Source organism: Plectrocnemia conspersa, unplaced genomic scaffold, assembly GCF_051122295.1.
Source record: "Plectrocnemia conspersa isolate PC_06_02 unplaced genomic scaffold, ASM5112229v1 ptg000006l, whole genome shotgun sequence".
Taxonomy (NCBI): Eukaryota; Metazoa; Arthropoda; class Insecta; order Trichoptera; family Polycentropodidae; genus Plectrocnemia; species Plectrocnemia conspersa.
The window spans coordinates 1,437,437-1,461,098 of NW_028277170.1; the positions used below are offsets into that span (position 1 = coordinate 1,437,437).

A 23,662-nucleotide genomic window follows, 5' to 3' on the forward strand; every position below is an offset into this window, starting at 1 on the left:
TTTATAACGCGCATCAGAGTGTAGCAGCTCAGTCATATAATTTAACTCGTAAGTCAAAATTGATAATTGTTTTTGCGCTCTCCTATTGACCAAAATTCTGTTGGAAAATACTTTGATCAGCTCTCTTATATTATTATAAGTTCATAGTAATATTACCGATATTACTGTCTCCTTTTGTCCCCTCTCTCCCGCTCCCTCTCGGCAGGCCTGACCATTACATAGATTACCAAAATTATCTGAAAAATAAAGACTTAGTTTTATTTTAATATATATAATGGTTTTAAAGCTATTACTTTTGTACATAATTAATGAAAATTCTTAAAGCAAATTTTCGAAGCCTCAAAGTGTAATTTTTTTTATATTTCACTTATAGTTTCAATGACACCATTGCAATAAAAAAATATCATTATTTATTTGAAGTTGATATGTATTTGTTTCGCTGAATGCCGAATTAATATAATAAGTATATTCTGGTTTCGCCACACATCCAACCATAAATCAGGTAGTCAGTCAGTACCTCATTATTGGACACTTTGTGATGTTTAGTATGTTCAACGGCAATTTGTCCGCGGACAACAAAAGAGTCGCCCGTATTTACCGAACATCACAAAGAGGGGGGCCGACAGATATTTGTCAAAAGTTAACAATGAAAGTTTTAAAGTTGGAGATTACTCGAGATGTAAAAATAATCTGTGAGGAGGATTATTGACACCAGGTGCTCGCCGTCAACATTCCCCAGGTACAAATAAATAGGCACATATTCACTAATGTATGTGCTTGTGTATTTTTTATGTGTGCATATATACAAAAATACACACGCAGATGAACAATATTGTATGGGAGCTCACCGCAATACGCAAAAGAATACAAATGGCGGTGCGTGGAAAAACTTATTTATTGTAAATCTTCCGTTAGCTAAGTATTATACGTAGTGAGACATCAGACTGTAAAGCAGTTACATATATTATATATTAGTAAAACTTAATCTTTGATGATCGGTTGGAGTTATAATTATATAAAAATAATTTAATAATTTAATTTTCCCAGACACGCTAGAAATTAAATAAAAAACACTAGGTGCAAATACGATTCGAACCCAAGTATTACAGGTATTAGTCACTGACTGGTCTAACGATCGTGCTAATGATAATTGCCGTAGTTTTAATCAAAATTTACATAAAACTTTTTTTTAATTTGACCATGTAAATATTTCGGCAGTGTTTGCTAACTAGTTTGATCCGTCATATTGTTTTATTTTTTTTGACTAAGATATTGTTTGTTATAGCTTTAACAAAAAATAAATGTATATATGTATAACTATATAATTTATCCCAACGCCACTGCTTTCGACGTCGGCTTAACTTTGCATTAACGTCAAAATTACTATCTGCCGAGTGCATTGAATGGTTAACATGAGCTACCCCGGCGCATTATTTGTGATTTCATTATCATTTGGGCCGCTTTTGTGCTGCCCTTTTAATAGACTGCATTCGCAGTATATGCGAGGACGACAAAAGCTTTTGCAGCTAAAAGTTGGGATTAAGCCATTTGCCCGTGAATTTTGTGTATCTGGGTTAAGCGCGAAAAAAAATACCAACGTCAAGGGCCTTCTCTTTGGCCTCGGGTACAATTTTGAAAAAAATATTTTGTAGGGTTATAAATAGGATAATACAAGGGGAGCTTCGGTTGAAACGTTTGACTTAATGAATGAGTGATTTAAATAAATCTCTTAATTTAAATAAAGTAAATTACAAGAGATATAATAATATTAACTGAATCGACAAAAAATAAAAACAATCGGTGTTTATTGAAATCGACGTCATTGATTTTAAAATTAAAAAATAGTTCATTATTATATATGGCACTTCTCTTAGATATTTCGGAAGTGCATCACCAATAATTATATAAACGTTTATTACGAAATTTTGTGTAAAACCGTTCATAAGGCCGTTTCGTATTCATTAAAAGAGTTAATAATGTGGGATTATTTCACGCAACGCACGGATTCAGAAAAATTGCTGTAAATGTAATTTATACTCATCAATACTAACTAAGAAGTAAGGAAATACATCACCAATGATTAAACATTTCAATGTGAGCATGGAATAACTTTACAAATTCAAGAAGATAAAACTGAAGGAAAAAAACGCTAAAAAAAACGAGTTGTTAATGACAATGAAGACTCAATAAATGGTCGCAAAAATATATAATTAATAGAGCCATTAGACTGCCTCGTAAATGGTATTATGCCTTTAAAGAAAGTATTTTTGCTAGATAAAAAAATCTAGCAAAATGCTTTGATAGATAAAAAATATTATCTAGCAAAGATGTCAAATATATTTTGAAACAAACTAAACGCTCGGAAAAATACTTTTAATAAAACTGTTATGCTTGTATACATTTTTGCATTTAAATCAAAATGTAATTACTGTAATTGTGTTTAATCAATATATTTTACTAACTGTCATTCCTGCGGATTATTATACGACATTTTTTTTATGTTTTCTTCTATATGTATTTTTCCTTAATTCTATTTTTTATCTTTCGAAATAATGAATGTCCCGATCTGTAATTTTGTAAATCTAGAAACCCTGCTCGTCTCTTTCTAGCATTCGCTATCGGAAGAAATCTAAAAAAATATTCGTAATAAACTCTTTCGGAGATGATGTGATCTTTTTAAAAATAAAATTAGGAGGAAAAATTGTACTTAATTTTTTTTTCTAATATACTCGCAAAATACTGAAGGAATTTTAATAAAAGAAAAAAATCATGTCACAGTACAAGACATACATATGCTTTCGAATAGTATGTAAATATGATTTACGATGAGAAGTCAATAAATATCTACGAAATAAATAAATAATCAAGTCAACATATCAATTGACAAGATATGGCGATATGTCAATTCTGGATCCTCCTGTGTTTTAATTATATTGCCTTCCATCTCATAGGCTGACATTTTTGATTCTTACATCTAAAACAATAATGTTAATTTGTTAATATTGTAATAGCTTTATAATATTTAACAATAAGTACCTTCAATGTATTTCCAAAACGTGTGTAGATTTCCATGTTGTATACCTAGGGATTCCAATCCCGGAATCCCGAATCCCGGGATCCCGGGATCCCGAACGATTTTCAATACCCGATGAGTCCCGGGATTATAAAACATAATCCCGAATTTTTCGGATTGGTTGATTTATCAAGCACAATCGAATTATTATTGACAACATCGTTATATTTCGTGTACAAACTTGCGCGAGTTGCACGTGTCATCTGTGAATCTTTGAGGCTGTGAGTCTGAACGTGCTTTTTCAGCAGCAGGCTGCTTAGGAACCAAAATCAGATCAAGGCTAAATGATAAAACACTTGATGCTTTGATGTTACTTCGTGAGTTTTATTCAAAATAATGTTTTCAATTAATTGTGTCTATGAATGTACATATGTACATACATTGTCAAAAGTTCATTTTTTTCTTCTCAAATAAATATATAAGACCTTCCCTTTTTTATTTTTATTATATTATTTTCTATTTTAAGCCCAAGACTAAAATTATACGTACTTTATACATTGTACGTTATAAAAAACAGATGTAAAAATATATTGTATTATTCATTTTAAATTATTTTTATCGATAAAATAACATGAAAATTATCCCGGGACTGGTCCCGGGATCCCGGGATCGATTAATTGCAATACCGAAATCCCGGGATCAAAATTTTGGCCCGGGATTGGAATCCCTATGTATACCAATATATAATATATGTATCTCTATTTGGGGCTGATGGATAAATTAGCTATTTCTGTTGAATTCATTCCATATTTTAATTCAAATTTATTTTCATGTAAATTAATTGCCTCTGTGACATATAATATAAGATAATAAATATTTCTAGTTGTATCATGTTTTTTGATGTAATTAATGTGTAATAACTAAATTATCATTGAAATACGATTCCAATATAGCTTTAGTTTCAGAACTAGGTTTTAAATGATATAACAGAATCAGCAGAATCAATACTATGATCGTTTATAATAGCAGGATAACCATTCTGTAAGATATAAATACAATTTTTATTATTATAATGTATAAAAATGTATACCTAAACATACACAAAACACACCTTGACGTATTTATCACTTTTTTTGTATTAGCTATAGTCAACTTGATACTAATATCTATTTTTTCCAAGCAGTGTGTTTCTTTGGACGTACTTGTGATCACAATTTTCCGATAGTTGTTGTGATGGTAATAAAACAATTTTCTATAAATGTGTCATCCATAGTAAATATATATCATTTATTAAATTTTATTATTATAAAAATAAAAACTAAAATAAAATAAATACGCGATTGTGTATTCGTTTTACGAACGATCGTCCAAGCAGTCTTGGAATTGTCGGCATATTCCATTGATCCAGGTGTTCAGCATTTAACAAATTAGCTCGATAAGTATTATTTTCGATTTGAATATGTTGAAAAGAAGCGGGAAGACTCAAACATTGTGCACATGCGCAGAATACACAAAGGCGTGAGATGCGCGCGACGATGCCGCGCCCCCACCCTGCGTGTCACATTGGCGTTCGAAGCGACGCCTGCGCGCATTCATCGAGCCGACGTCGACGTATAACATCATCATGACGTCACAAAATTTTTCAACAATGACTGAATGTAAATACCCGCCGCCAAGAGCATCATACAGTTTACGATGTGCAAATTTCTCCTCGTGCGTGACTACTGGTATCTTCGGGCTGCTAAATTCTCAACAATTATTCGACGTTGCTGTGGTAGCAGAAGGAGAAAGATTCTACCTTCATAAATTGGTTCTATCCATTCACTCAAACGTATTTTTGGAGTACTTCAAGAATCATCCATCATGCTCTGAATTGACTCTTAATGGCGTTAATTGGATCATGTTAAGAAACTTAATAGTATATATGTACCGAGGGGTGGTTGATATCAAGAAAGAAGATCATGATTTATTTTTTTATACCGCCCGAATACTTCAGATTAATGGTCTAGACGAATACCGACCAGAATCATCTCAAGGAATCGTCAAGCAAGAAGTACCTCGAGCTAATTACGAACAGAGCGACGATGTAATCGTAGTGTATAGTGGTCAAGTTCCAAAAATTATAATGAAACAGGAACATTAAAAATTGACGGAATGTATACTACTTTTGTATTTTATTTCATATTATTTCTGCTGTATTTTGTTTGATTAAATATATTATTCAGTAAAAACAATATTTGTTTTTGATTTCATACGATATTTGAAACTTGAATACAATATTCTGAAAATTTAGACAACTGGATATAATCTAACCTTTTTAATATATTTTGAGAAGTGAGATAATTCAATTATTCCTGTAAGCAATTTATGCTTCTACACCGTAGACAATTACAAGATCGTAAACACCACAAACAAGAAATTGACAGCCACGATGCCCTCAGAAGAGAAGAGTAGACAGCAAATATTTTTGGTAAATTCGACTTTTTTTAATCAACGTATGTATATGTGCATTCAGGAGCATGTACTAATTTTTTCACCGGGGTAACTCAGCCATTTGTCGGTAGTTCTCGTTATTAATGTGATGTCTTCGGCGTATCGCAAGTTCGACAGTCCTTTTCCTTCAATCAATATCCAATGCCCATTCCTTTATATATTCTCTGTAGTTAATAAATAGATAGACAAATGACCACGTATTACCATAGCATCCGCACAACGTCGTCAATTTTAGATATTGCGTTAAAAGACGTCCTCGAACAACAATTTCCAAGATAACCATTTTTGTAATGTTCTTCTTTCATACTTTTAAAATCTGGTCATATTAGTTAAGGGTAGATCTCAGATATGCAATGCATCCAGGCTTTCCTCGGACCAACTTCCTGTATTTTTTACACTGGAGGGTGAGTTTTTAAGATTGTTTTAAGGTTTGAGAACCCTAAGGGGTGATGACTTCGTAGCCAGTGAGACGCTCAGTTGAATCTAGTTAGAGTTTTATTACATTATATTATGTTTACATATGTGACAGACGATACATAGCGAGATGTTTCCCATGCGCAGTGGTGGAGAAGCTGACGGAAGTATGATGTAAGTGAACGATCCTCAGAGTTCTGATTGGTGTGGCAGCGACAGTTGTTCTCCCGAAATTGTGGGAAATGGCAAAATAAATTTCCACAAAGCAAATGATATTGGCCTGAAATCAATGGTAAAAATAACTGAATTAAAATTTAATGAAAGAGACAAAATTCTTCCACTTTCTACAGTTAACAGATTCAAGGTAAATTATTGTAAAATTGCTGTAAATTCATTGCTACTTTTTCAGATAAACAAAGGGTTTGACGATTATCTTAAGGAATATCTACAGTATGAATTAAGTCTATACCCAACACTTCGTAGCCGGTGAGACGCTCAGTAGAATCTAGTGAGGTTTATTACATTATATTGTTTAGATATGTTGCGACAGACGATAAATAGCGAGATGTTTCCTATGCGCAGAAGTATGATGTAAATGAACGATCCTCAGAGTTCTGATTGGTGTGGCAGTGACAGTCTATTCTGCGTGCGGTCATGGAGTAGCTGGCGGCGAGATGTGTGCGTCCATGATTGTGTTGTCCGCGGGCGGCGACTTGTGTCTGCCTTCTCATCATCAGAGTCCATGCTTTAGTATCCAGGGCTGCAAACTAATCACAATTATGCAGCGATCATCCAGCCAATCGCTGCAGTCGCTTCTTTGAACGGCGAATTAGGTATACCACTTTAGAAAGCGACAATCGCTTGATAGGCATTGTTCAAGATCTGATGTTTATTATATCCGTGACCATTTCGCAATAAAGAAATATTCTTTGTGACAGAGAATATTTACAGTAAGAACAAAACTCGGTGTTATTTATGTGATTTTCTGGTCGTAACGAGAGCTTTGGGTGTGGTCCCATCCTTTACGTTATTGTCTTGATTCTTTATTGATGGATTATCATTTTCGTCACAGTAAATTAGCGTAAGTTTTGAGAAAAAGACCCTTTCAAATGTAGGCATCCGTGTGTGATCACCACCTTGTCTTAAGCAATAATGATTGGAAGGGTTTTAATAATATTGCAGTCCCGTCTAGCGGTTAAATGTTAGAACCAGGGCTGTGGAGTCGTTAAAAAAAAACACGACTCCGATTCCGATATTTACCAGTAACACGACTCCACTCCGACTCCGACTCCGACTCAAAAAAGTTTAATTTTATCAGGTATTTTTGGTGTTCGTCTACACGTTTTATATGCATACGCTATACACATTCATTATTACGCAATTCAAATTTCATAAATTTCATAATTAAAAAAAATGCATTTTATATAAAAAAATGTTCGGGGTCGCTCATTTTTCACGACTCCGACTCCAACTCCGGCCAAAACACCACGACTCCACGACTCCAACTCCGACTCCGACTCCACAGCCCTGGTTAGAACTACCCCAATGGATACTAAATCAATCTACGATGATATTCATTATTTAACAAAAGATATATGAAAAAAGAGCATTAAAATAATTAAAATAGAGAAAATGACAGCTGATAACGAAGGTGATTTTGATTTGGCTTTATGCGTGTATTCGTTCAACCACGGGCTCAACTTTCTGGCTACCAAGCAATGTTGCCTACCTAACATTCCTGCGTTCGCCAAATAAGTCATCACATCATTCTCTCATTGCTTCTGAAAAATAATAGAAATCAATTAGAACCAAGAACATAAAAAGTTGTAAGCCGTGCACAATATTCTTACTTATAATTCATAAATGCAATTTGAATGTCATAAGCGAACAAGAAAAATATACTTTTATATGATATTTTACATAAATAATAAGGTACATTAACAAAGAAATGTAATACGTACGTGTGTTTGAATTTTAAGTTAACGTCAATAATAGCAACATAGGTGATTCTTAAGCTGAATACGTTGGTTTTCAGTTTGCTGGGGTAAAATAATCGCTGTATATGTGTTAATCAAAGTAATTGCTTCTGAAAAATAATTGTAAACAGTAAGAACTATTGTATATACAATAGTAAAACATTAAACACTATGCATCTACTTACATAATCCATAAATGCAATTTAAAAATGACAACTGAAGAAAAAAATATAATAAAAGTTACCTTAATTGAACGTGTAGATAAGCAACTATTTTTCAACGGGTAAGTTGAGGCAATATGTAATATTCGTGTTGTTTGCAATACATAAATGTAATTATATCTCGCATTGTTTATGAAAATTAACTGTAAACTGTAAGGAAGTATTATACGTGTAATAATAAAAAATAGTGATATTGATATTTTAAGGAAGATAATCACAGGTAATATGTGAATATCGGCTTTTTATATTTTTAATGAATATTAGCTAATATTAGAGTGATAATACATTTGTAGTACTTTTAATGATAGCTTTTATTTGCTGTGTATAATTATAAATGTCAAATAGCATATGTGATAACCAAGTTAAATGAAATTGTCAAGCCGAAGTGAATTAAACATAAGCATTTGGTCCTAGAATGTCAATAATAATTTTGTTAAAATAACCATGCTATACTCGCCCCCATGCGCTCAACGTTTTGCATAATCTTCAACTTATACTGTATAAAAGATAGCTACTGTGGTTAGATATCTGTTCGCTGCTTATTTATTTGAAATGTAGATTCTGTCGCTTACACTCTGTCGCTCACGACGGAGCTTAATTTACGACGCAAAATCTGACAGTCAATAGCGACAAATGTCAGATTTTAAAAAAGTCCCGCAAATTTCATAACTAGTAATCCCAATCGTGACCTAGCAAAATCTTTATTTTATTGATTAAAACTAATAAGTACCCGAAAAGATCTTTTAAAAATTATGGCTCTCTACAAAAAATACAAATATGATAAAAAATATTTAATATATTAATATTTAAAACAAAAAAAAAACGAAAAAACTCAAAATGATAATATTTTATACAGGGCTGGCCCGAGGTGCCGTGATACCAAATAAAGCCGCAATATTCACTTTAAATTATCAAACAATGTTGTTAAAGAATATAATCTGATATTATTTGTTGCGCTGATGCTCTGACCTGAGCGATTCGCTCTAAAGCAATAAAAACATGTATATATTATTTCTATTTGATACGAGTTAAAGTGAAGTCGGGCTGTTGAAAGATTAACAGTATGGAGAGGAGAACACCGACAGCAATCCTACATAGTTAAGTTCGTTATTAAACGACTAAACTTCATATATACCGGCAGGGCCGGCCCTAGGTTATTTGGCACCCCAGGCAAAAACTAAATTTGCGCCCCCCCCTCCCTATTAATACTTTAATAAATCATTACATGAGCACAAAAATATAATTCAAAATTAAGTAATCTAATATTATAATTGACACCATATTATTTTTTGCGATTGTGGGTATTTAAGAATTTGTAGTTTTATTTTCGTCGCGATTTTTTACGCGTGAAATAATCTAAAGAGTGCACAGTAGTGTATACAAAAAAATAATATCAAATTATATTCTTTAACAATATTGTTTGATAATTTTAGTGAATATTGCTCCTTTATTTGGTATCACGGCGCCCCACAAGATCTAGCACCTCAGGCGATCGCCTGTACTGCCTGCCCCTCGGGCCGGCCCTGTATACCGGTCATTGATTGGCTAGGTACACTGTTCCATATTTTTCAACTTTATATAAGTCGAGCATCGTCTACTGTTCACCGGTTAGGTTGATACTTTAGGGGTGTATTGGTGACGGGTGGCAATGAGACACAGATTGAGCCGCTGCAGTAATATTTATTTAACGGTTAACGGTGTTTACATGGTTAGAATGGGGCGGACGCGCGACGGCACGCGTCCGAACCCTTACAAGCTTGCCGGTAGAGAGAGAGCCGTCACAACACCGCTATTTCTGCGCCGACCAGTTTTGGCCATAACAAATCTATATTGGCCCCCATACGGCTCCGGCCCTAGCAATTTACAATTGCGAACTATAACCAGGGGGAGGTATGGGGGCCTTGGCGCTGCTGTTGATTAAATGCTGGCGGCGCAAAAGTAGCAAAGTCGTGACGTATGGTGTGGCGGCGCGGCCTCCAGTGACGCGCGGCGTGCTTCGCTCCAAGCCGAGTGGAACACGTGTAGACCCGGGCGGCGCGTAGGGCTCCAGGGGGCGCGAGAAGAACGGGCATGTCCGGGAGCACCTTTCGGGGCCCTGTGGTGCGTCGGTGCAGCTACACAGGGCGCGCGCGTGACGGGCCCCGAACATGCGGTTCGAGCTCGGAGTCGCGGGGGCGTAGCCCCACGGGTGCGTGACGGGTCACGCGTGGTCCACTCGAGCCTGGTCTACGGCAGCACTTCGGTGGCTTCTCGCTGGAGGCGCGTGGTGGCGCCGGATGCTTCCTGGGTCACGTGGTCGGCGGCGGCGGCGGCTGACGATGGCGGCTCATGGTCGGAGGCGCAGGCCCATCGTCTTGGTGGTCCGCCAGCTCGAGTCCGGATCCAGGGAAGCACCGGCGGGATGGCAGCAAACAGCTCAGCAGCGGCTCGGCTTTTGTACTGCAGCGGCGTCTGTGTCTGCCATTTTGAATCTGACTCCATGTACGTGCTCAGGATCACGTCGCAGGTTACCAATTTAGGGGTATATGATGATGGCGGGTGGCAATGAGACACAGATTGAGCCGCTGCAGTAATATTTATTTAACGGTTAACGGTGTTTACATGGTTAGAATGGGGCGGACGCGCGACGGCACGCGTCCGAACCCTTACAAGCTTGCCGGTAGAGAGAGAGCCGTCACAACACCGCTATTTCTGCGCCGACCAGTTTTGGCCATAACAAATCTATATTGGCCCCCATAATACTTTTGTAAGTTTAGGGACGGTGATGGTGACGGGTGGCAATCATACACAGATTTAGCCGCTGCAGTAATGTTTTATTGATGATATTTGAGGTTGTTTACATTTTAAAAAAGGGAGGATGCGAGGCAATGCGTCCGAACGCCAGGAAGATTGCCAGTGTAGATAGAAAATTGACACGCCAGTGCTATTCAAGTGCCGACCAGTTTTGGCCATAACAAATTTAAATCGGCCCCCATATAAGCAACATGTAAACTATATCAATCGTAAATAAAAACATTATTACAACGACTCAACCTGTATCTAATTGTTACCTGTCACCATCCCGTCGCCAAATTAGTAATCTACGACGTAATACCTGAGCACATGGAGTCAGTTCAAAATGGCTGACACAGACGCCGCTGCAGTACAACAAAGCCGAGCCGCTACAGAGTTGCTTGCTGCCATCCCGCCAGAGCTTTTCTGCATTTGGACTTGAGCTGGTAAACTACCCAGACGATGGACATGTCCATGTTAGCCACCGTCGCCGTTGAGAGCTGCCATCGACAGGCGCCGCAACGCGCCTCCAGCGAGAAGCCACCAAAGCGCCGCTGTATATCAAGCTCGACTGGACCACGTGTGACCCGTCACGCATTCGTAGGGCTGCGCCCCCGCGACTCGTAGCCCTTAACGCATGTCCGGAGCCCAACGCGCGCGCGCCCTTGCAAGAAAAATATCAGGTGACTTACGAGAGTTACGAGATAAATAACAGGTGATTCACTAATTAGTCGCTGGCGTTTAAAGGGTACGAATATATTATTAATATAATTATAGATATCGTCGAAGAACCAGAAAACGATTATGAAGCGAAATAAAATCCAGTCCCATTCACTGCACATATAATTCTTGAAGGTCTTAAATTTTTCAGTAAATTAGAAAAATAACTTCTACTTAAGGCTGATTTACCCGATGCCAGTCAAGGTTGCCAGTCACTGGATGCCAGCGACTAGCACCACATAAACGCTTAACGCAAGTCACCGGAGAAGCCAATGCGTCACTGGTACGCTAGCAGCTGGCAGCATCAGCAGAACAACTATTTATGTTTTACTGGCACGCCAGCTCCCTCTTTCACCACACTATCATACTAGCACAAGGTGAGTGGTGACAAGAGTTATTTCAGTTGGTGGTACCGTACAAACGGTAAGGCGCCAGTGGACTGGAATGCCAGTGTCCCGCCAATCAACTTTCAACTGGCATCCCAGCAACTGGTAGAGTGTAAATCAGCCCTTAATGATACAAATTCTGAAAGACCGTTAAATTATAAGGCGAGCTTGAGAAGTGTCTATACGAACATCAAAAAAATCACCACACAGTTTAATCACTGATTTATTTATTAAAAAAAAAAGATCAAAACAGAACGATAATGAAGGTGATGCTAGTTTTAATTGTAAATAACCATTGTTTTTATCATGGTATATCTGATGCGCATATTATATTTGCTTGTGATAAAAGCGATTTCGATGTAACTAATATTATCTACCGACGATAGTTTGAATGAAGATATGTTATAAACATTGTTACTTTTAACTAAAATTAAAGTTTGAGTCTTAAAATTATATTTAGAACCTTAAATTTAATTTTGTAGACTTTATTATATCCCTAAATTGTGAATAAAATTTTTTTGGTGCAATTCTGTGCATATTTCAATCCACCGTTTCAGAGTCATTTGTCATTTTTTTTTATCGTAATATGTGTGTTTTTTATGCGAAATCTTATGGAATACTTCTAACGCATAAAAAGAGATCCCAGTGTATTACTAGCAATTTTGCAGACTAAAAGGCGAGAACGCGACATATTAAATACTATGTATTTATAAATATTTTTTTTAGTTTGTTAAATTTATTTTATTTTACCACTTACATATTATTTTTAAAGTGAAATTTGTAGTCAAAATATTTCCACCTGCATCAGCGTTGGTTGCCCTATCATGGCCGATTAGCGTTTGTTTAAGACCTCACCGATCCGGCCGGGTGTGTCTCTAGCGAGTGGCCGTGCGCGTCTCGCGTGACGTGTCTTCCGGCCTGTGTCCGCCGCCTGCGCATCGAGGTAATCAGCGCCGGCAGCCCCCGGGGGATGCGGCCCGAGGCGGAGGGACTCCGTCGGCCGGCGCGCTAGGCGGCGCCCCCGACGCGCACCGCGGTGACGCATCCGCATATCGACCACCATGGCCGACGGCCCTTCCGGCTCGGGCCCCACGCCCCCTCTTTCGCGACTCAACCGCGACAGCTTTCAGCTAGCTAAATAAAAGTCGTCACTTAGACGCGCGCAGCTGTCGGCGAGCGACCTGCGACGCGGGCGTTGACCGTAAAGCCGATCGGCGTGAGGCCATTTTTTCTCCAGCGATCGCCAACATTTCATAACTACTTTCCTATTATTTATTTATACATTAAAAAAATATGCCCAAAATTTATTTTCTTCAGACCAAATTTAAATATTTTTTTACCTACCGTCGGTGAACATTCACTTCTCCATTCATATGATAATTCAGATACATACACAACATTTATTTAATTTCGACCAAAATTTCAATTTCACCATAACATTAAGCGAAGTGGTGGTACAATATATTTATTATATGGGTGTGTGTATTTATATATAAAATGTACTAACTTTTGACATTTGAAATAGGTTATATTTTAATGTACCATTTATAAAATCTGCCGCGCATTGTATGCATATTTATATGTTATATTAGCACATCGCTCAGCTTTGTTTTATATATAGTATCTCTTGTATGTTATATGAAAGAGAAAACTATTGAACATGCGATTAGAACTGAACGACGGTATGCTATTTTAGTCATTAATTGTATATTCGAATAAGTTAAATTTTTTTGCAAATGTGCTACTCAATATTTCATTACAAAAGATGTATTATGTTAAATGTATAGAAGACCTTATTTGAAAAACCACCATAGGAACAAACTAAAACTTTTTCTATGTATGTTATTGAGGCGTGCGTTTAACCCTTTTAAGTCAAATTTAATTATATTATCACAGTTCTTGTAATCCACATTATTTTCTGATGATTATTCAAGTAGTAAGACATTTTAGATATATTTGCTTAGACTAGTATTATTCTTATATAAAATCAAAATAGCTTATTAATCAATTTATGCAATTGTTATGCCTTAGATTTCTGTGCTTTGTTTTTATGTTCATTAGAGTAATAATCATTGTTCACATAGACAAGTTCTTGCAAAGGCACTTGTTTTTTTAAATCACTTCTGCAGTTTTTTAATTTTTGTCTGCTAAAAAGATGACAGAACTGATTTATTCATAAATTCAATTCGTCGCATTGTTGGAGCGTGGTTAGAAATATGCCTGCCAATCCATTAGGCTCCTTAATTTCAATAAACCAAATGTGTCATAAAAATAAGTTAACATCTAAAGCGCCGGAATCCAATTAACAAGCTTTTTGGGGACTCAATCATACAACCGGACACATGTTAACACGCTTTTATGAAACTCGATCTTTAACGGATTCTTATCTTTGACATCTTTGAATAATTTAGGACACCAAAATGGATTAATTACATTTTAGGTATTATACTCTTCTAAAAGATGTCTTTATTATAAATCTTTCCATACAAAATTAAATAATTAAAAAATAATTAGTGATTCGAGTTTTTGTTAAAAAAAATCTTTTCGAATATCCTTATATATTATTCTAAATAAGTTTATATAAATGTCACACCATAACGAATTCTCATTTAAAACCGATGCCGATAAATTCTAGGATAGTCACACATGTGGTGTTTGTATGATGAAGCTCATTTTATGTCTAATATATGCTATTTTGCAAAAGCCAACTAAGATTTTTTTTCTTTTGCGTAAATCGAATATTTACGATCGAAAAATTCTCATTAATATTGTTTTTGGTGAGTGCTCACATTGATTTTTGTAATTATCAGTAGCGTAATTTTAGCAATATGACAATTTGAAAACTGCGATTATTTTCCACTTTTTTCGATCGCTCGCAAATATGCCGGCTGTACGTGTTTTTTCGCGCAAAAGTACATATTGTAGTATTAAGTGTTGATGCAAAAAAATAATACCTGCATTTCAATTTTATTTTCACCCATTATGTGGTAATTTACCAATCGCTGCTCTATTATTTAAAGGGTTCTATTTTTCGGGTCAGAATTTTAATGTTGTTGTGGTCAGAATTTATATTAAATGGTAATTGTTCTTCTCAGTTGGCAATAGTGTTATCGTAGTGTTGTTATTGCTGTAACGCTGAAGATTGGTACAACTGGTCGATCTGTCATTCGCATGTCGGCAGCTCATCATCATTATCAAGGTGTTTTAGGGCTAGCTTATATGGTTGGGTTCGCAACATTATCAGATGACAACAAGCCAAGTGTGTTCTCCGCTGCTGTTCTTCGTTATTCCTGCTTCGTTTGTCACTCTGAATACCTTCGCATTACACATACTAATAAATAGATTCATTGAAAGTTATTCATGGAGTGTTAAATGTTCTGACTGACGCATGCTTGCACCTGATCTGTCGTGTAAAAGTTTTGGTGTAATAAATAATTTATTACCCATTTATATTTTTAAATGTTATTACACGTGATCGTCCTATATATTTATTTTGATCGTATTCCATTTTTATTCTAAATATTTTATATTTGTTCTAAGCTTGAATAATATAATTATGACCATTCCTTATTTTAATTCTAATTGTCGTATATTTTTATTCTAAGAATATGATATTTATAACTCCAAGCGCAAACGGTGAGATACATTCCCTTTCGCTCGCTCACATATTAAGTGACGAGAGTGAGTGAGAGATAAGGGTGTGCGTTATATGCGTTCCGCATGCCCTTATCTCTCACTCACTCTTGTAACTTAACACGCAAGCAAGTGAATGTATCTCACCGTACGCGACAGATTAACTCGTTAATATGCTTTAAATAAATAAATAAAAATTACATTATAAGGAGATAAACCATATATTTTTCATCAAAACTCAAAATTACAAATTTAAAAAATAATAAAAATGCGATCAAACAGTCTTTTCATCGAAAAATCCACTTTTTTTTTTACGTAAAACAGCTTGACATCCTATTAACTAAATTTATTAACATATTGGTTGATATGTTAATCCACTAGTTCTGTAGACACTCCCACAAAGCCTTTTGGTAGCTTAGTAAGTGTTGATCCAGGCTATCCTGCAAACGCTCAATTGGGTTCAAATCAGGCGAATGGGGTAGCCAAATCATATTTTTTTTTACTAATCCTTCGTTTGTTTGTAAAAACCCTCTGCCTAATTTAGAAGCACGTTTGGTATCGTTGTCCTGTTGGAATACAAAACCTGGTCCAATCAAATATCTGCCCATATGTAAAACTTGCTCTTTTAAAATAGTCATATAATGTTATTTTTTAATAATACTGTCTATTTTTACCAGATTTCCAACTTCTAATGTTGAGAAACAACCCCACCGTTTAGCTTTATAATTGGCACAATACAGATGACACTCATTTTTTCGCTGACTGCGTCTAACAAATGTTCTACGTTCTGCCCCAAACAATTCGAATTTAGATTCATCAGACCATAGAACTTTACATCAATCTTCAATTGTCCAATTTTTGTGCTTTATGGGGCTCAGTCAAGCATTTTCTTTTTATTTCAAGATTTGCTTCCTGTAATTGACGTTGCACGGTTGGCAACGAAATATTTTCAATACCACTATTTTTAACTAGAAAGCAAACTTCTGGTGCTGTAAATCTTTTATTTCTTTTACTCAATATTATTATATGCTGATCTTGTTGTTTTGACATTATCCTAGTTGTTCCTGGACGATGTATGTCACGATTTAGTCCTGTATTTTGAAATATTTTAATCGCATCATGCATTACCGTTTTAGAAATATTTCCTTTTTGTCCAATGTAACGAGTTTTGCTCTCCATAGTAAGAGTAATGATTAAAGCTCATTTTTCAAGTGTCGAATTATTTTTTCCACCTCATAGTAAGAGAATTTAAACTTGAACGCCAGCAGAAGCAAATTGCATGTAAGGTCCAATAGTTTGAATAACACTAAATTAAAACTTCCAGATTATGACTTTTTAGTAGTTTCGAATGCATGTCAATAAATGCACAGAGAAAAATAATTAAACGAGCCGTTAAACCTTCACTGACGCATAATTAACATCTGAAATACTTTAGTCATGCTTATCTGCATTTATTACCCTGTGTAAAACAGGAAAAAGCGATTAAAAAGATGTATTATAACATTATTATAGTAAATATAAATAATAGTTTTTTGATGTATGTTGTATTATAGTTGTATTATATGGCATTTATGCTGCTTTTTGAAAATAGGGAAGCTTATCATTTTAACTGTTGTTTCACATGATAATATGGTTATCATGTGAAACAGTATGGTACAATTACGAATAAGGAAAGCTAAAAATGTATCGCATACATTTATATGAAATATGAAAAAATACATGTTATATTAAATTATAATTTTTGCAAGCTGTAAAATTAAATATTTTATATTGGTAGTTCTTCATTTAAAACGCTTGAATTCTTTATATGCTAACTTTTTTTCATAAAATGCATGAGGAATATTATTAATTTCGACGATCAAGTTTACATTGGTGGTATTTCAAAAGGTCTTTAATTTAAAAATGCATACTAAAAATTACATTTATCTCAACACACAGTTTGATAAGTAAATAGATAAGATAAAAAGTTTGATCCGTCTGAGTATGTGTGGTTGTTTTGATTTGAATATGTCATCTGTGAATTTTAATGGTTTATATAGCCTTTAAGATTGACTTGTATATAAATAGCCTGCAAATGTCTAGATCTTCATATTGATGCATGATTGCAATTATCTTGTTATATTCTTTGTGCGATCCTTATAGATCTATTTGGATACGTGTCCGTGACTTTGTCGCTGTATGGTATAATATTTCTCCATTCATCCAATCACGGAAACATCAATTTCGCTTTGATTATCCACGCGTTTAGTCACTATATATAGTAATATTGCTGTAGCTTCCGTCACCAAGACAAACAATTGATCAATGTCATCGTATAATGTATAATAACTGGATAATTGCATAACTTTCGACTTACTTGAATTATTTACTGTTGCATTATAATGGTAATATAAATATAACTCTGATTAGGTTTTTATGAATCTCGAGACTGAAACTGGGGTGCTGTATAATAGATGATTTGTTTAAAACATGTGCTATTTGCAAATAAAATTCCAAGAATCTAGTGTCACAGTTGAATTTAATAATTTATGCTAAAAACTTTTGTGATAAATTGTATGTACAAATAAAAGTGATAAACATTTCATTTATATAAATAAAATGCTTATCAAACTTTTACAATCACCGAGTCAACATTTTGCAATCATAATGTTTGCCATTTTAGCATCCGTTGCATAAAGCTTTCCCAATTGAATTTTGACTCATAAGCTGTTGCTTAAACTTGTTTTCTCTTGTTTTTCAAAGGTTTTCGTAACACGGAAACAGCTCCCCGAGAGACTGCCTTCACATCGATTCCGGTTGGAAGATAATGCAAACAATGCAGACCATAAAGTGCGTTGTTGTTGGCGATGGAGCTGTTGGAAAGACATGCCTGCTCATCAGTTACACCACAAACAAATTCCCCTCCGAGTATGTGCCGACGGTGTTCGACAATTACGCCGTCACCGTGATGATCGGCGGCGAGCCGTACACGCTAGGATTATTTGACACAGCAGGTGATGAACGCAACCGTCCGATCAGATAATTTAAATTCAAGTTTGATTAACATCTTATTTTTTAATAAATCATAGGTCAGGAAGATTACGACAGACTAAGGCCACTGAGCTATCCTCAGACGGACGTATTTTTAGTATGCTTCTCAGTAGTTCACCCGAGCTCGTTTGAGAATGTCAAAGAAAAGGTAAAAAAAGATCTGTTTCAATACGTTCCCTGTTTTACGGAATCATTTATTGACGTGTATTTATTTCAGTGGGTACCCGAGATTACGCATCACTGTCAAAAGACACCATTCTTGCTAGTCGGCACACAGATGGATCTCAGGGACGACGTAGCATTAATGGAAAAATTAGCAAAAACCAAACAGAAACCCATATCTTTAGAACAGGGCGAAAAGCTAGCCAAGGAGCTCAAGGCCGTAAAATACGTCGAATGCTCTGCGTTGACACAGGTGAGAACTTTTTCTTCTTTATGTTCCATACTCTGCAGTTTACTACTCTTACTAAAGATACCATAGTATATATCTAAAATCAGATCTTGTTACTTGTTGTTCCTTGACTGTTCCTGAGATACTAACCTTGCCGCCCGCTGCAGAGGCGTGTCCATTCTCGAATATTTTTTCAAAGATACGTGTTATTCACTTAACATACAATATTGTTGCCGTGTTTCGCATGTTGACATTTAAGTCAACTGCAATCCATATTTGTATGTTGAATTCTTGTATACACTATGGACAATTTTCCATCAAAGGTTGCTGAATGTTTATCCACAGTTATATTTTTGCATTACTGCAGACTAATTTGACTTATGGTAAAATTCAAATTTATCAAATACATTATTTACAGTTTCTAATTTATCCCCAGAATCATTAAACCTTTCTTGTTTTGTCTAGCATTGAACTGAATATATTGACAAACCTATCTCGTGACATAGCCGCAGTAAAAATGGCTGATATAAAAGGCCTTTTTCCATAATTCATTTAGATTTAATTTAAATGTTTGATTTTTGCTAGAGCATTACTCTGATAAAAGTATAATTACTCAATGAAAATCAGTTTGACGTCTTTCCTAATAAATTACCTAATAGGCGACATTTTTCGTAGCATATTTATTCCACTATTTCTTCAGCTATAAATAAAAAAACATTTTTCTAATTCTGGTGTTCTACTACTGTTATTAGTCCAGTATTTCGATTTATTTTCTTGATGAAAATGTTGGTAGTTAATTTCATTCAGAACCAGGCTTCATTCTCGATTATTTTTTCGTAAAACTCCACATCCGAATTTGTATCATGCAAATCTTATACATATGCAACTTCATTTGTCTAAATTGTTGCAGTGATTATTTTATTCTTAAATAATAAGTGCAAATATATACCAATATAAAAAAAATAATTAAGGTAAATAAAATACTTAAAATATGATTTTTTTACGACATACTTAAAGAAATATTCACATAATAATATGACACGTACACTCATTGTACATCACAGGAAAGAAAAGGATAAAAATTATATTTGATTAGCTTACTCTATATGATCCATTGTCCTCCTGTTCAATGGTTTTTACTTAAAAATCGATATTCCGCATTCCAATAATGTTGAGCAACCTTGATTTTGATAGTACGTGTCAAATGGTGGGGGAAAGATCGTTTGTAGTGAAAGTAGTCATTTATCCTTCGTGTATCTCCTTTACTTTTAGCGTTGAAGTAATAAATTATTATAATCTTTGTGTCTATAATATTATTGAAGATACAAATGAAAGATGGTTTTGCCTCTTTTTTACATATAACAAATACATATTTATGCTTCTAATTTCATTGGTGTAATTTTATTGTATTTGTCATTATTTATTACTGAGCAACTTTTATGACAGTAAATTTTTTTTTTGTCAAATATTTATCATTCGACTGACGCAGAGATAATGATTTATTTTGGGTTTTTCTTATTTAGATGCAAATTAAGCAATATTATTGTGTCATTTATATTTTTCTGTTTACAGAAAGGTTTGAAGAATGTGTTTGATGAAGCTATACTAGCAGCTTTAGAACCGCCGGAACCAGTCAGACGCAGGAAATGTATATTACTATAAAGAGAAGTGAAAAGTAAAAAGCTTTCGACAAACTAATCACGAAGGCTGCTCCTTCAAAATATAAAATAAAAGTTCAAAAGACCAGAAAATAAATTCGAAACATTTTTACTATTTTGTATTTTTATTAATTATTGCATACATTATAAAACATCAACACAACATCAATGTTAAAACATAACGCAAAATCCTGGTGATAGGACTAATAATTTATATATTTGCAATTGTAAAATATTTTTATTTATAATATGAAAATGAAAAAAAAAATAAGTAGCTTATAGTGTTCAATAAAAGAGGAAGTATATCTAAACGCTGTAGTTTTTATAAATTGTAATCTGGTGATCATCGTGAAACATTAATAATATACATTTGTAATCTAAATTTATTTATGTATGTATTGTATTATATTATTTTGGTGCGCTTTGTCGACGCAACATCTATGTTAAACATAAACGCAAAATCCTGGTGATAGGACATAATTTATATATTTGCAATTGTAAAATATTTTTATTTATAATATGAAAATGAAAAAAAAATGAGAAGCTTATAGTGTTCAAAAAGAGGATCTATATCTAAATGCTGTAGTTTTTATAAATTGCAATCTGGTGATCATCATGTAACATTTTTAATATATATATATAATCTAAATATATTTGTATGTATTGTATTTTTTGGCGCGCTTTGTCGACCGTGGTCAATCAAAAAGTTGATGTAAAATCAATGTTGCCTTTGCTTTTTGATTATTCTCGATCACTTGACGTGTATTTATCGTTATAAGTATGTTTACCGTGAATATTGTATTATGTTGTCTCAAAAGATTTCGTAAATCGTTTCAATTAGGTTATTGTCTTTATTAGTATTTGAAAGTTAAATATGGGTAAATATTGTACGAATTTTTTACCCATTTATTATTTAAAGATACAAAAATACATCGCTACCTAATTTTTATTGAAAATATTAGGTTATAACTAATCGCAATTAATAAATATATCTGTATATATTGTATTACAATTATTGTGGTTAGTTTTGAGTTACACCAACAAATATAACAAAAATATTTACTAAGCCTGGATGGAGACGATGGTATATCACAAATTTGTGGGCCTTATTGCTATTGTTTGTGATAGATAATTGAACCTCATATTGATGTACTGCTGATGTGTGAGTGTATATGTGTATGATTATTAATAGATCATAAAACAAAAATCGACTTTTTTTGGGATTGGATGATTTTGATTTATTTTACACTAACTATTCCCGCATTCCTTTTTATTTGTTTGCGGGTGTGTTTTGTAGTTTGAGTGTCAACCACGACTGCGAGGTGCTAAATTTTATTTTTGCTTGTGTACTATTGCAAGCAAAACTTTTTCTTATCATACCTTATGTTTTAAATTAGAATAATGAAACCAAAATTGTGGTTAGATTTTTAATCTATATATCCATTAAGGCTATGTAATATCTTGAATATTATTTTTTTCCAATTTATAGCTATTTATTACACATTCAACTCTAGAAACCTCTGATTTCTAAGAATGATGCTATATCCTTCCAGCGACTGTTCTGATATGATGGATGTGTAAATATAAATAAAAATTTTCTTTGACTCTCACTTATTGTTTCTATTGTATAAATAATAGATCTATATATACACATATAAATATATAAATACTTGTGACATCGCATATCAGCATCATTCGTAACTGAAGCAATAACAGTTTGTTAGATACATATATTTAAACAATGTTATGAGATGTTTTTGTTACTTAACTTAGTTTGATCAAACGCCATACGTATGATATATGTAGTTTATTGTAAAAACGCAAAATCCTGGTGAAAATATTTTTATTTATAATATAAAAAAAAGTAATAAGCTTATAGTGTTCAATAGCGTTAATATACAAAAAATGAGGATGTATTTCTAAATGCTGTAGTTTTTATAAATTGTAATCTGGTGATCAACACGTAACGTATTCATATATACATATATATCTTTTTGGCATGGTTTATTGATGGTGGTCAATCAAAAAGTTTATGTAAAGTCAATCGTTGCCTTTGCTTTTTGATTATCCGCATTTGTTTATTACATAATAATAATTTAAATTAGGTGATTAACAAAATTATCGTTTCAAATAGATTTTGTTACAATTAATCCCAGAGTTGCAATTCGCGTTAGATACTGCAGTTTAATTGTGTGAGTGCCCTTATTTTGTACAGTAGTAAACTACTTATCGACTCGAGAGACAATCTGAACTTAGTAAATTTTAAAACTTTTTATTATATGCGTAGGATTTTAAATTTTGTGATTCAAAACTTTCTGATTTCTAACCTGAACGTGTTGTATAATGTAGTGTATATACGCGCGTACGGCTTTACCGTGCGTGTGTATATTTTGTAAAAGTCGCAGAATGTTTGAACTATATGACGTCCATAATTAAGAAAAAATGTTGCACTGTATAGTGAGGTTTATTTTTCGACGAGCATAATAGTATCACTTGTGTGCGTAGCTTTTACTGACATCTGCAGGTCTTCGGAATTGCAATGTATATACACTGCATATTATTAGATTAACTTTTCTTTGACATAACCGGAGACGAGATACGCTGATAACTTGTATATAATTTCATCACCTTATCGTGCCAATTTCAATGTTTTGCTCATTGTAGACTATTGCAATAAGTATCAGTATTTACTATTGTATTATATCGAAGGTTTTCGTGCAGCACTGAAACCTTTTATTTTGTCATCACTCGAAGATCTGCAGCGTATTGACAATTTAATAATATATATTTACACACACACACATATATATATGTATATATATATATATGGTTATTTAGGTTGTGTGGGTATTAATGGAATTATTGTGTTCATATTTTATATATGAAAAATTACTGATGTCACTCCTACTGGATTTATGTTTCATTTTTATGATAATAATTCCATAAATGTGTGTG

At 34.1% G+C, this 23,662-nt stretch overlaps 1 protein-coding gene and 1 long non-coding RNA gene across 9 annotated transcripts in view; one reads left to right on the forward strand and one right to left on the reverse strand.

Moving 5' to 3' along the window:
- The window catches only part of LOC148234004 (cdc42 homolog), a 151,302-nt gene extending 130,498 nt beyond the window's left edge, over positions 1 to 20,804 (forward strand). Inside the window, exons 1-5 of one of the 4 annotated variants that reach the window (XM_088187535.1) lie at positions 12,852 to 12,938; positions 18,371 to 18,621; positions 18,697 to 18,806; positions 18,876 to 19,073; positions 20,622 to 20,804. In XM_088187535.1, coding sequence (XP_088043661.1) covers positions 18,435 to 18,621; positions 18,697 to 18,806; positions 18,876 to 19,073; positions 20,622 to 20,711 — 585 coding nt within the window. In that variant the 5' untranslated portion in view covers positions 12,852 to 12,938; positions 18,371 to 18,434 and the 3' untranslated portion in view covers positions 20,712 to 20,804. Of the gene's footprint in view, positions 1 to 12,851; positions 12,939 to 13,142; positions 13,212 to 18,370; positions 18,622 to 18,696; positions 18,807 to 18,875; positions 19,074 to 20,621 lie in introns of those variants that run through there. The other 3 variants (XM_088187537.1, XM_088187538.1, XM_088187536.1) reach the window with 3 other exon arrangements.
- LOC148234011 (uncharacterized) lies at positions 5,984 to 8,797 on the reverse strand. 5 transcript variants are annotated; one of them, XR_015809922.1, is made up of 5 exons: positions 8,561 to 8,748; positions 8,141 to 8,267; positions 7,882 to 8,006; positions 7,650 to 7,701; positions 5,984 to 6,200 (listed from the first exon to the last, which is right to left on the reverse strand). It is a non-coding gene; the product is annotated as an uncharacterized LOC148234011 (long non-coding RNA). The 5 variants fall into 5 exon arrangements; XR_015809924.1 differs by having other exon boundaries at positions 8,575 to 8,725; XR_015809925.1 differs by lacking the exon at positions 8,141 to 8,267 and adding an exon at positions 8,082 to 8,112 and having other exon boundaries at positions 8,561 to 8,725.
- Positions 20,805 to 23,662: the final 2,858 nt, after the last annotated feature.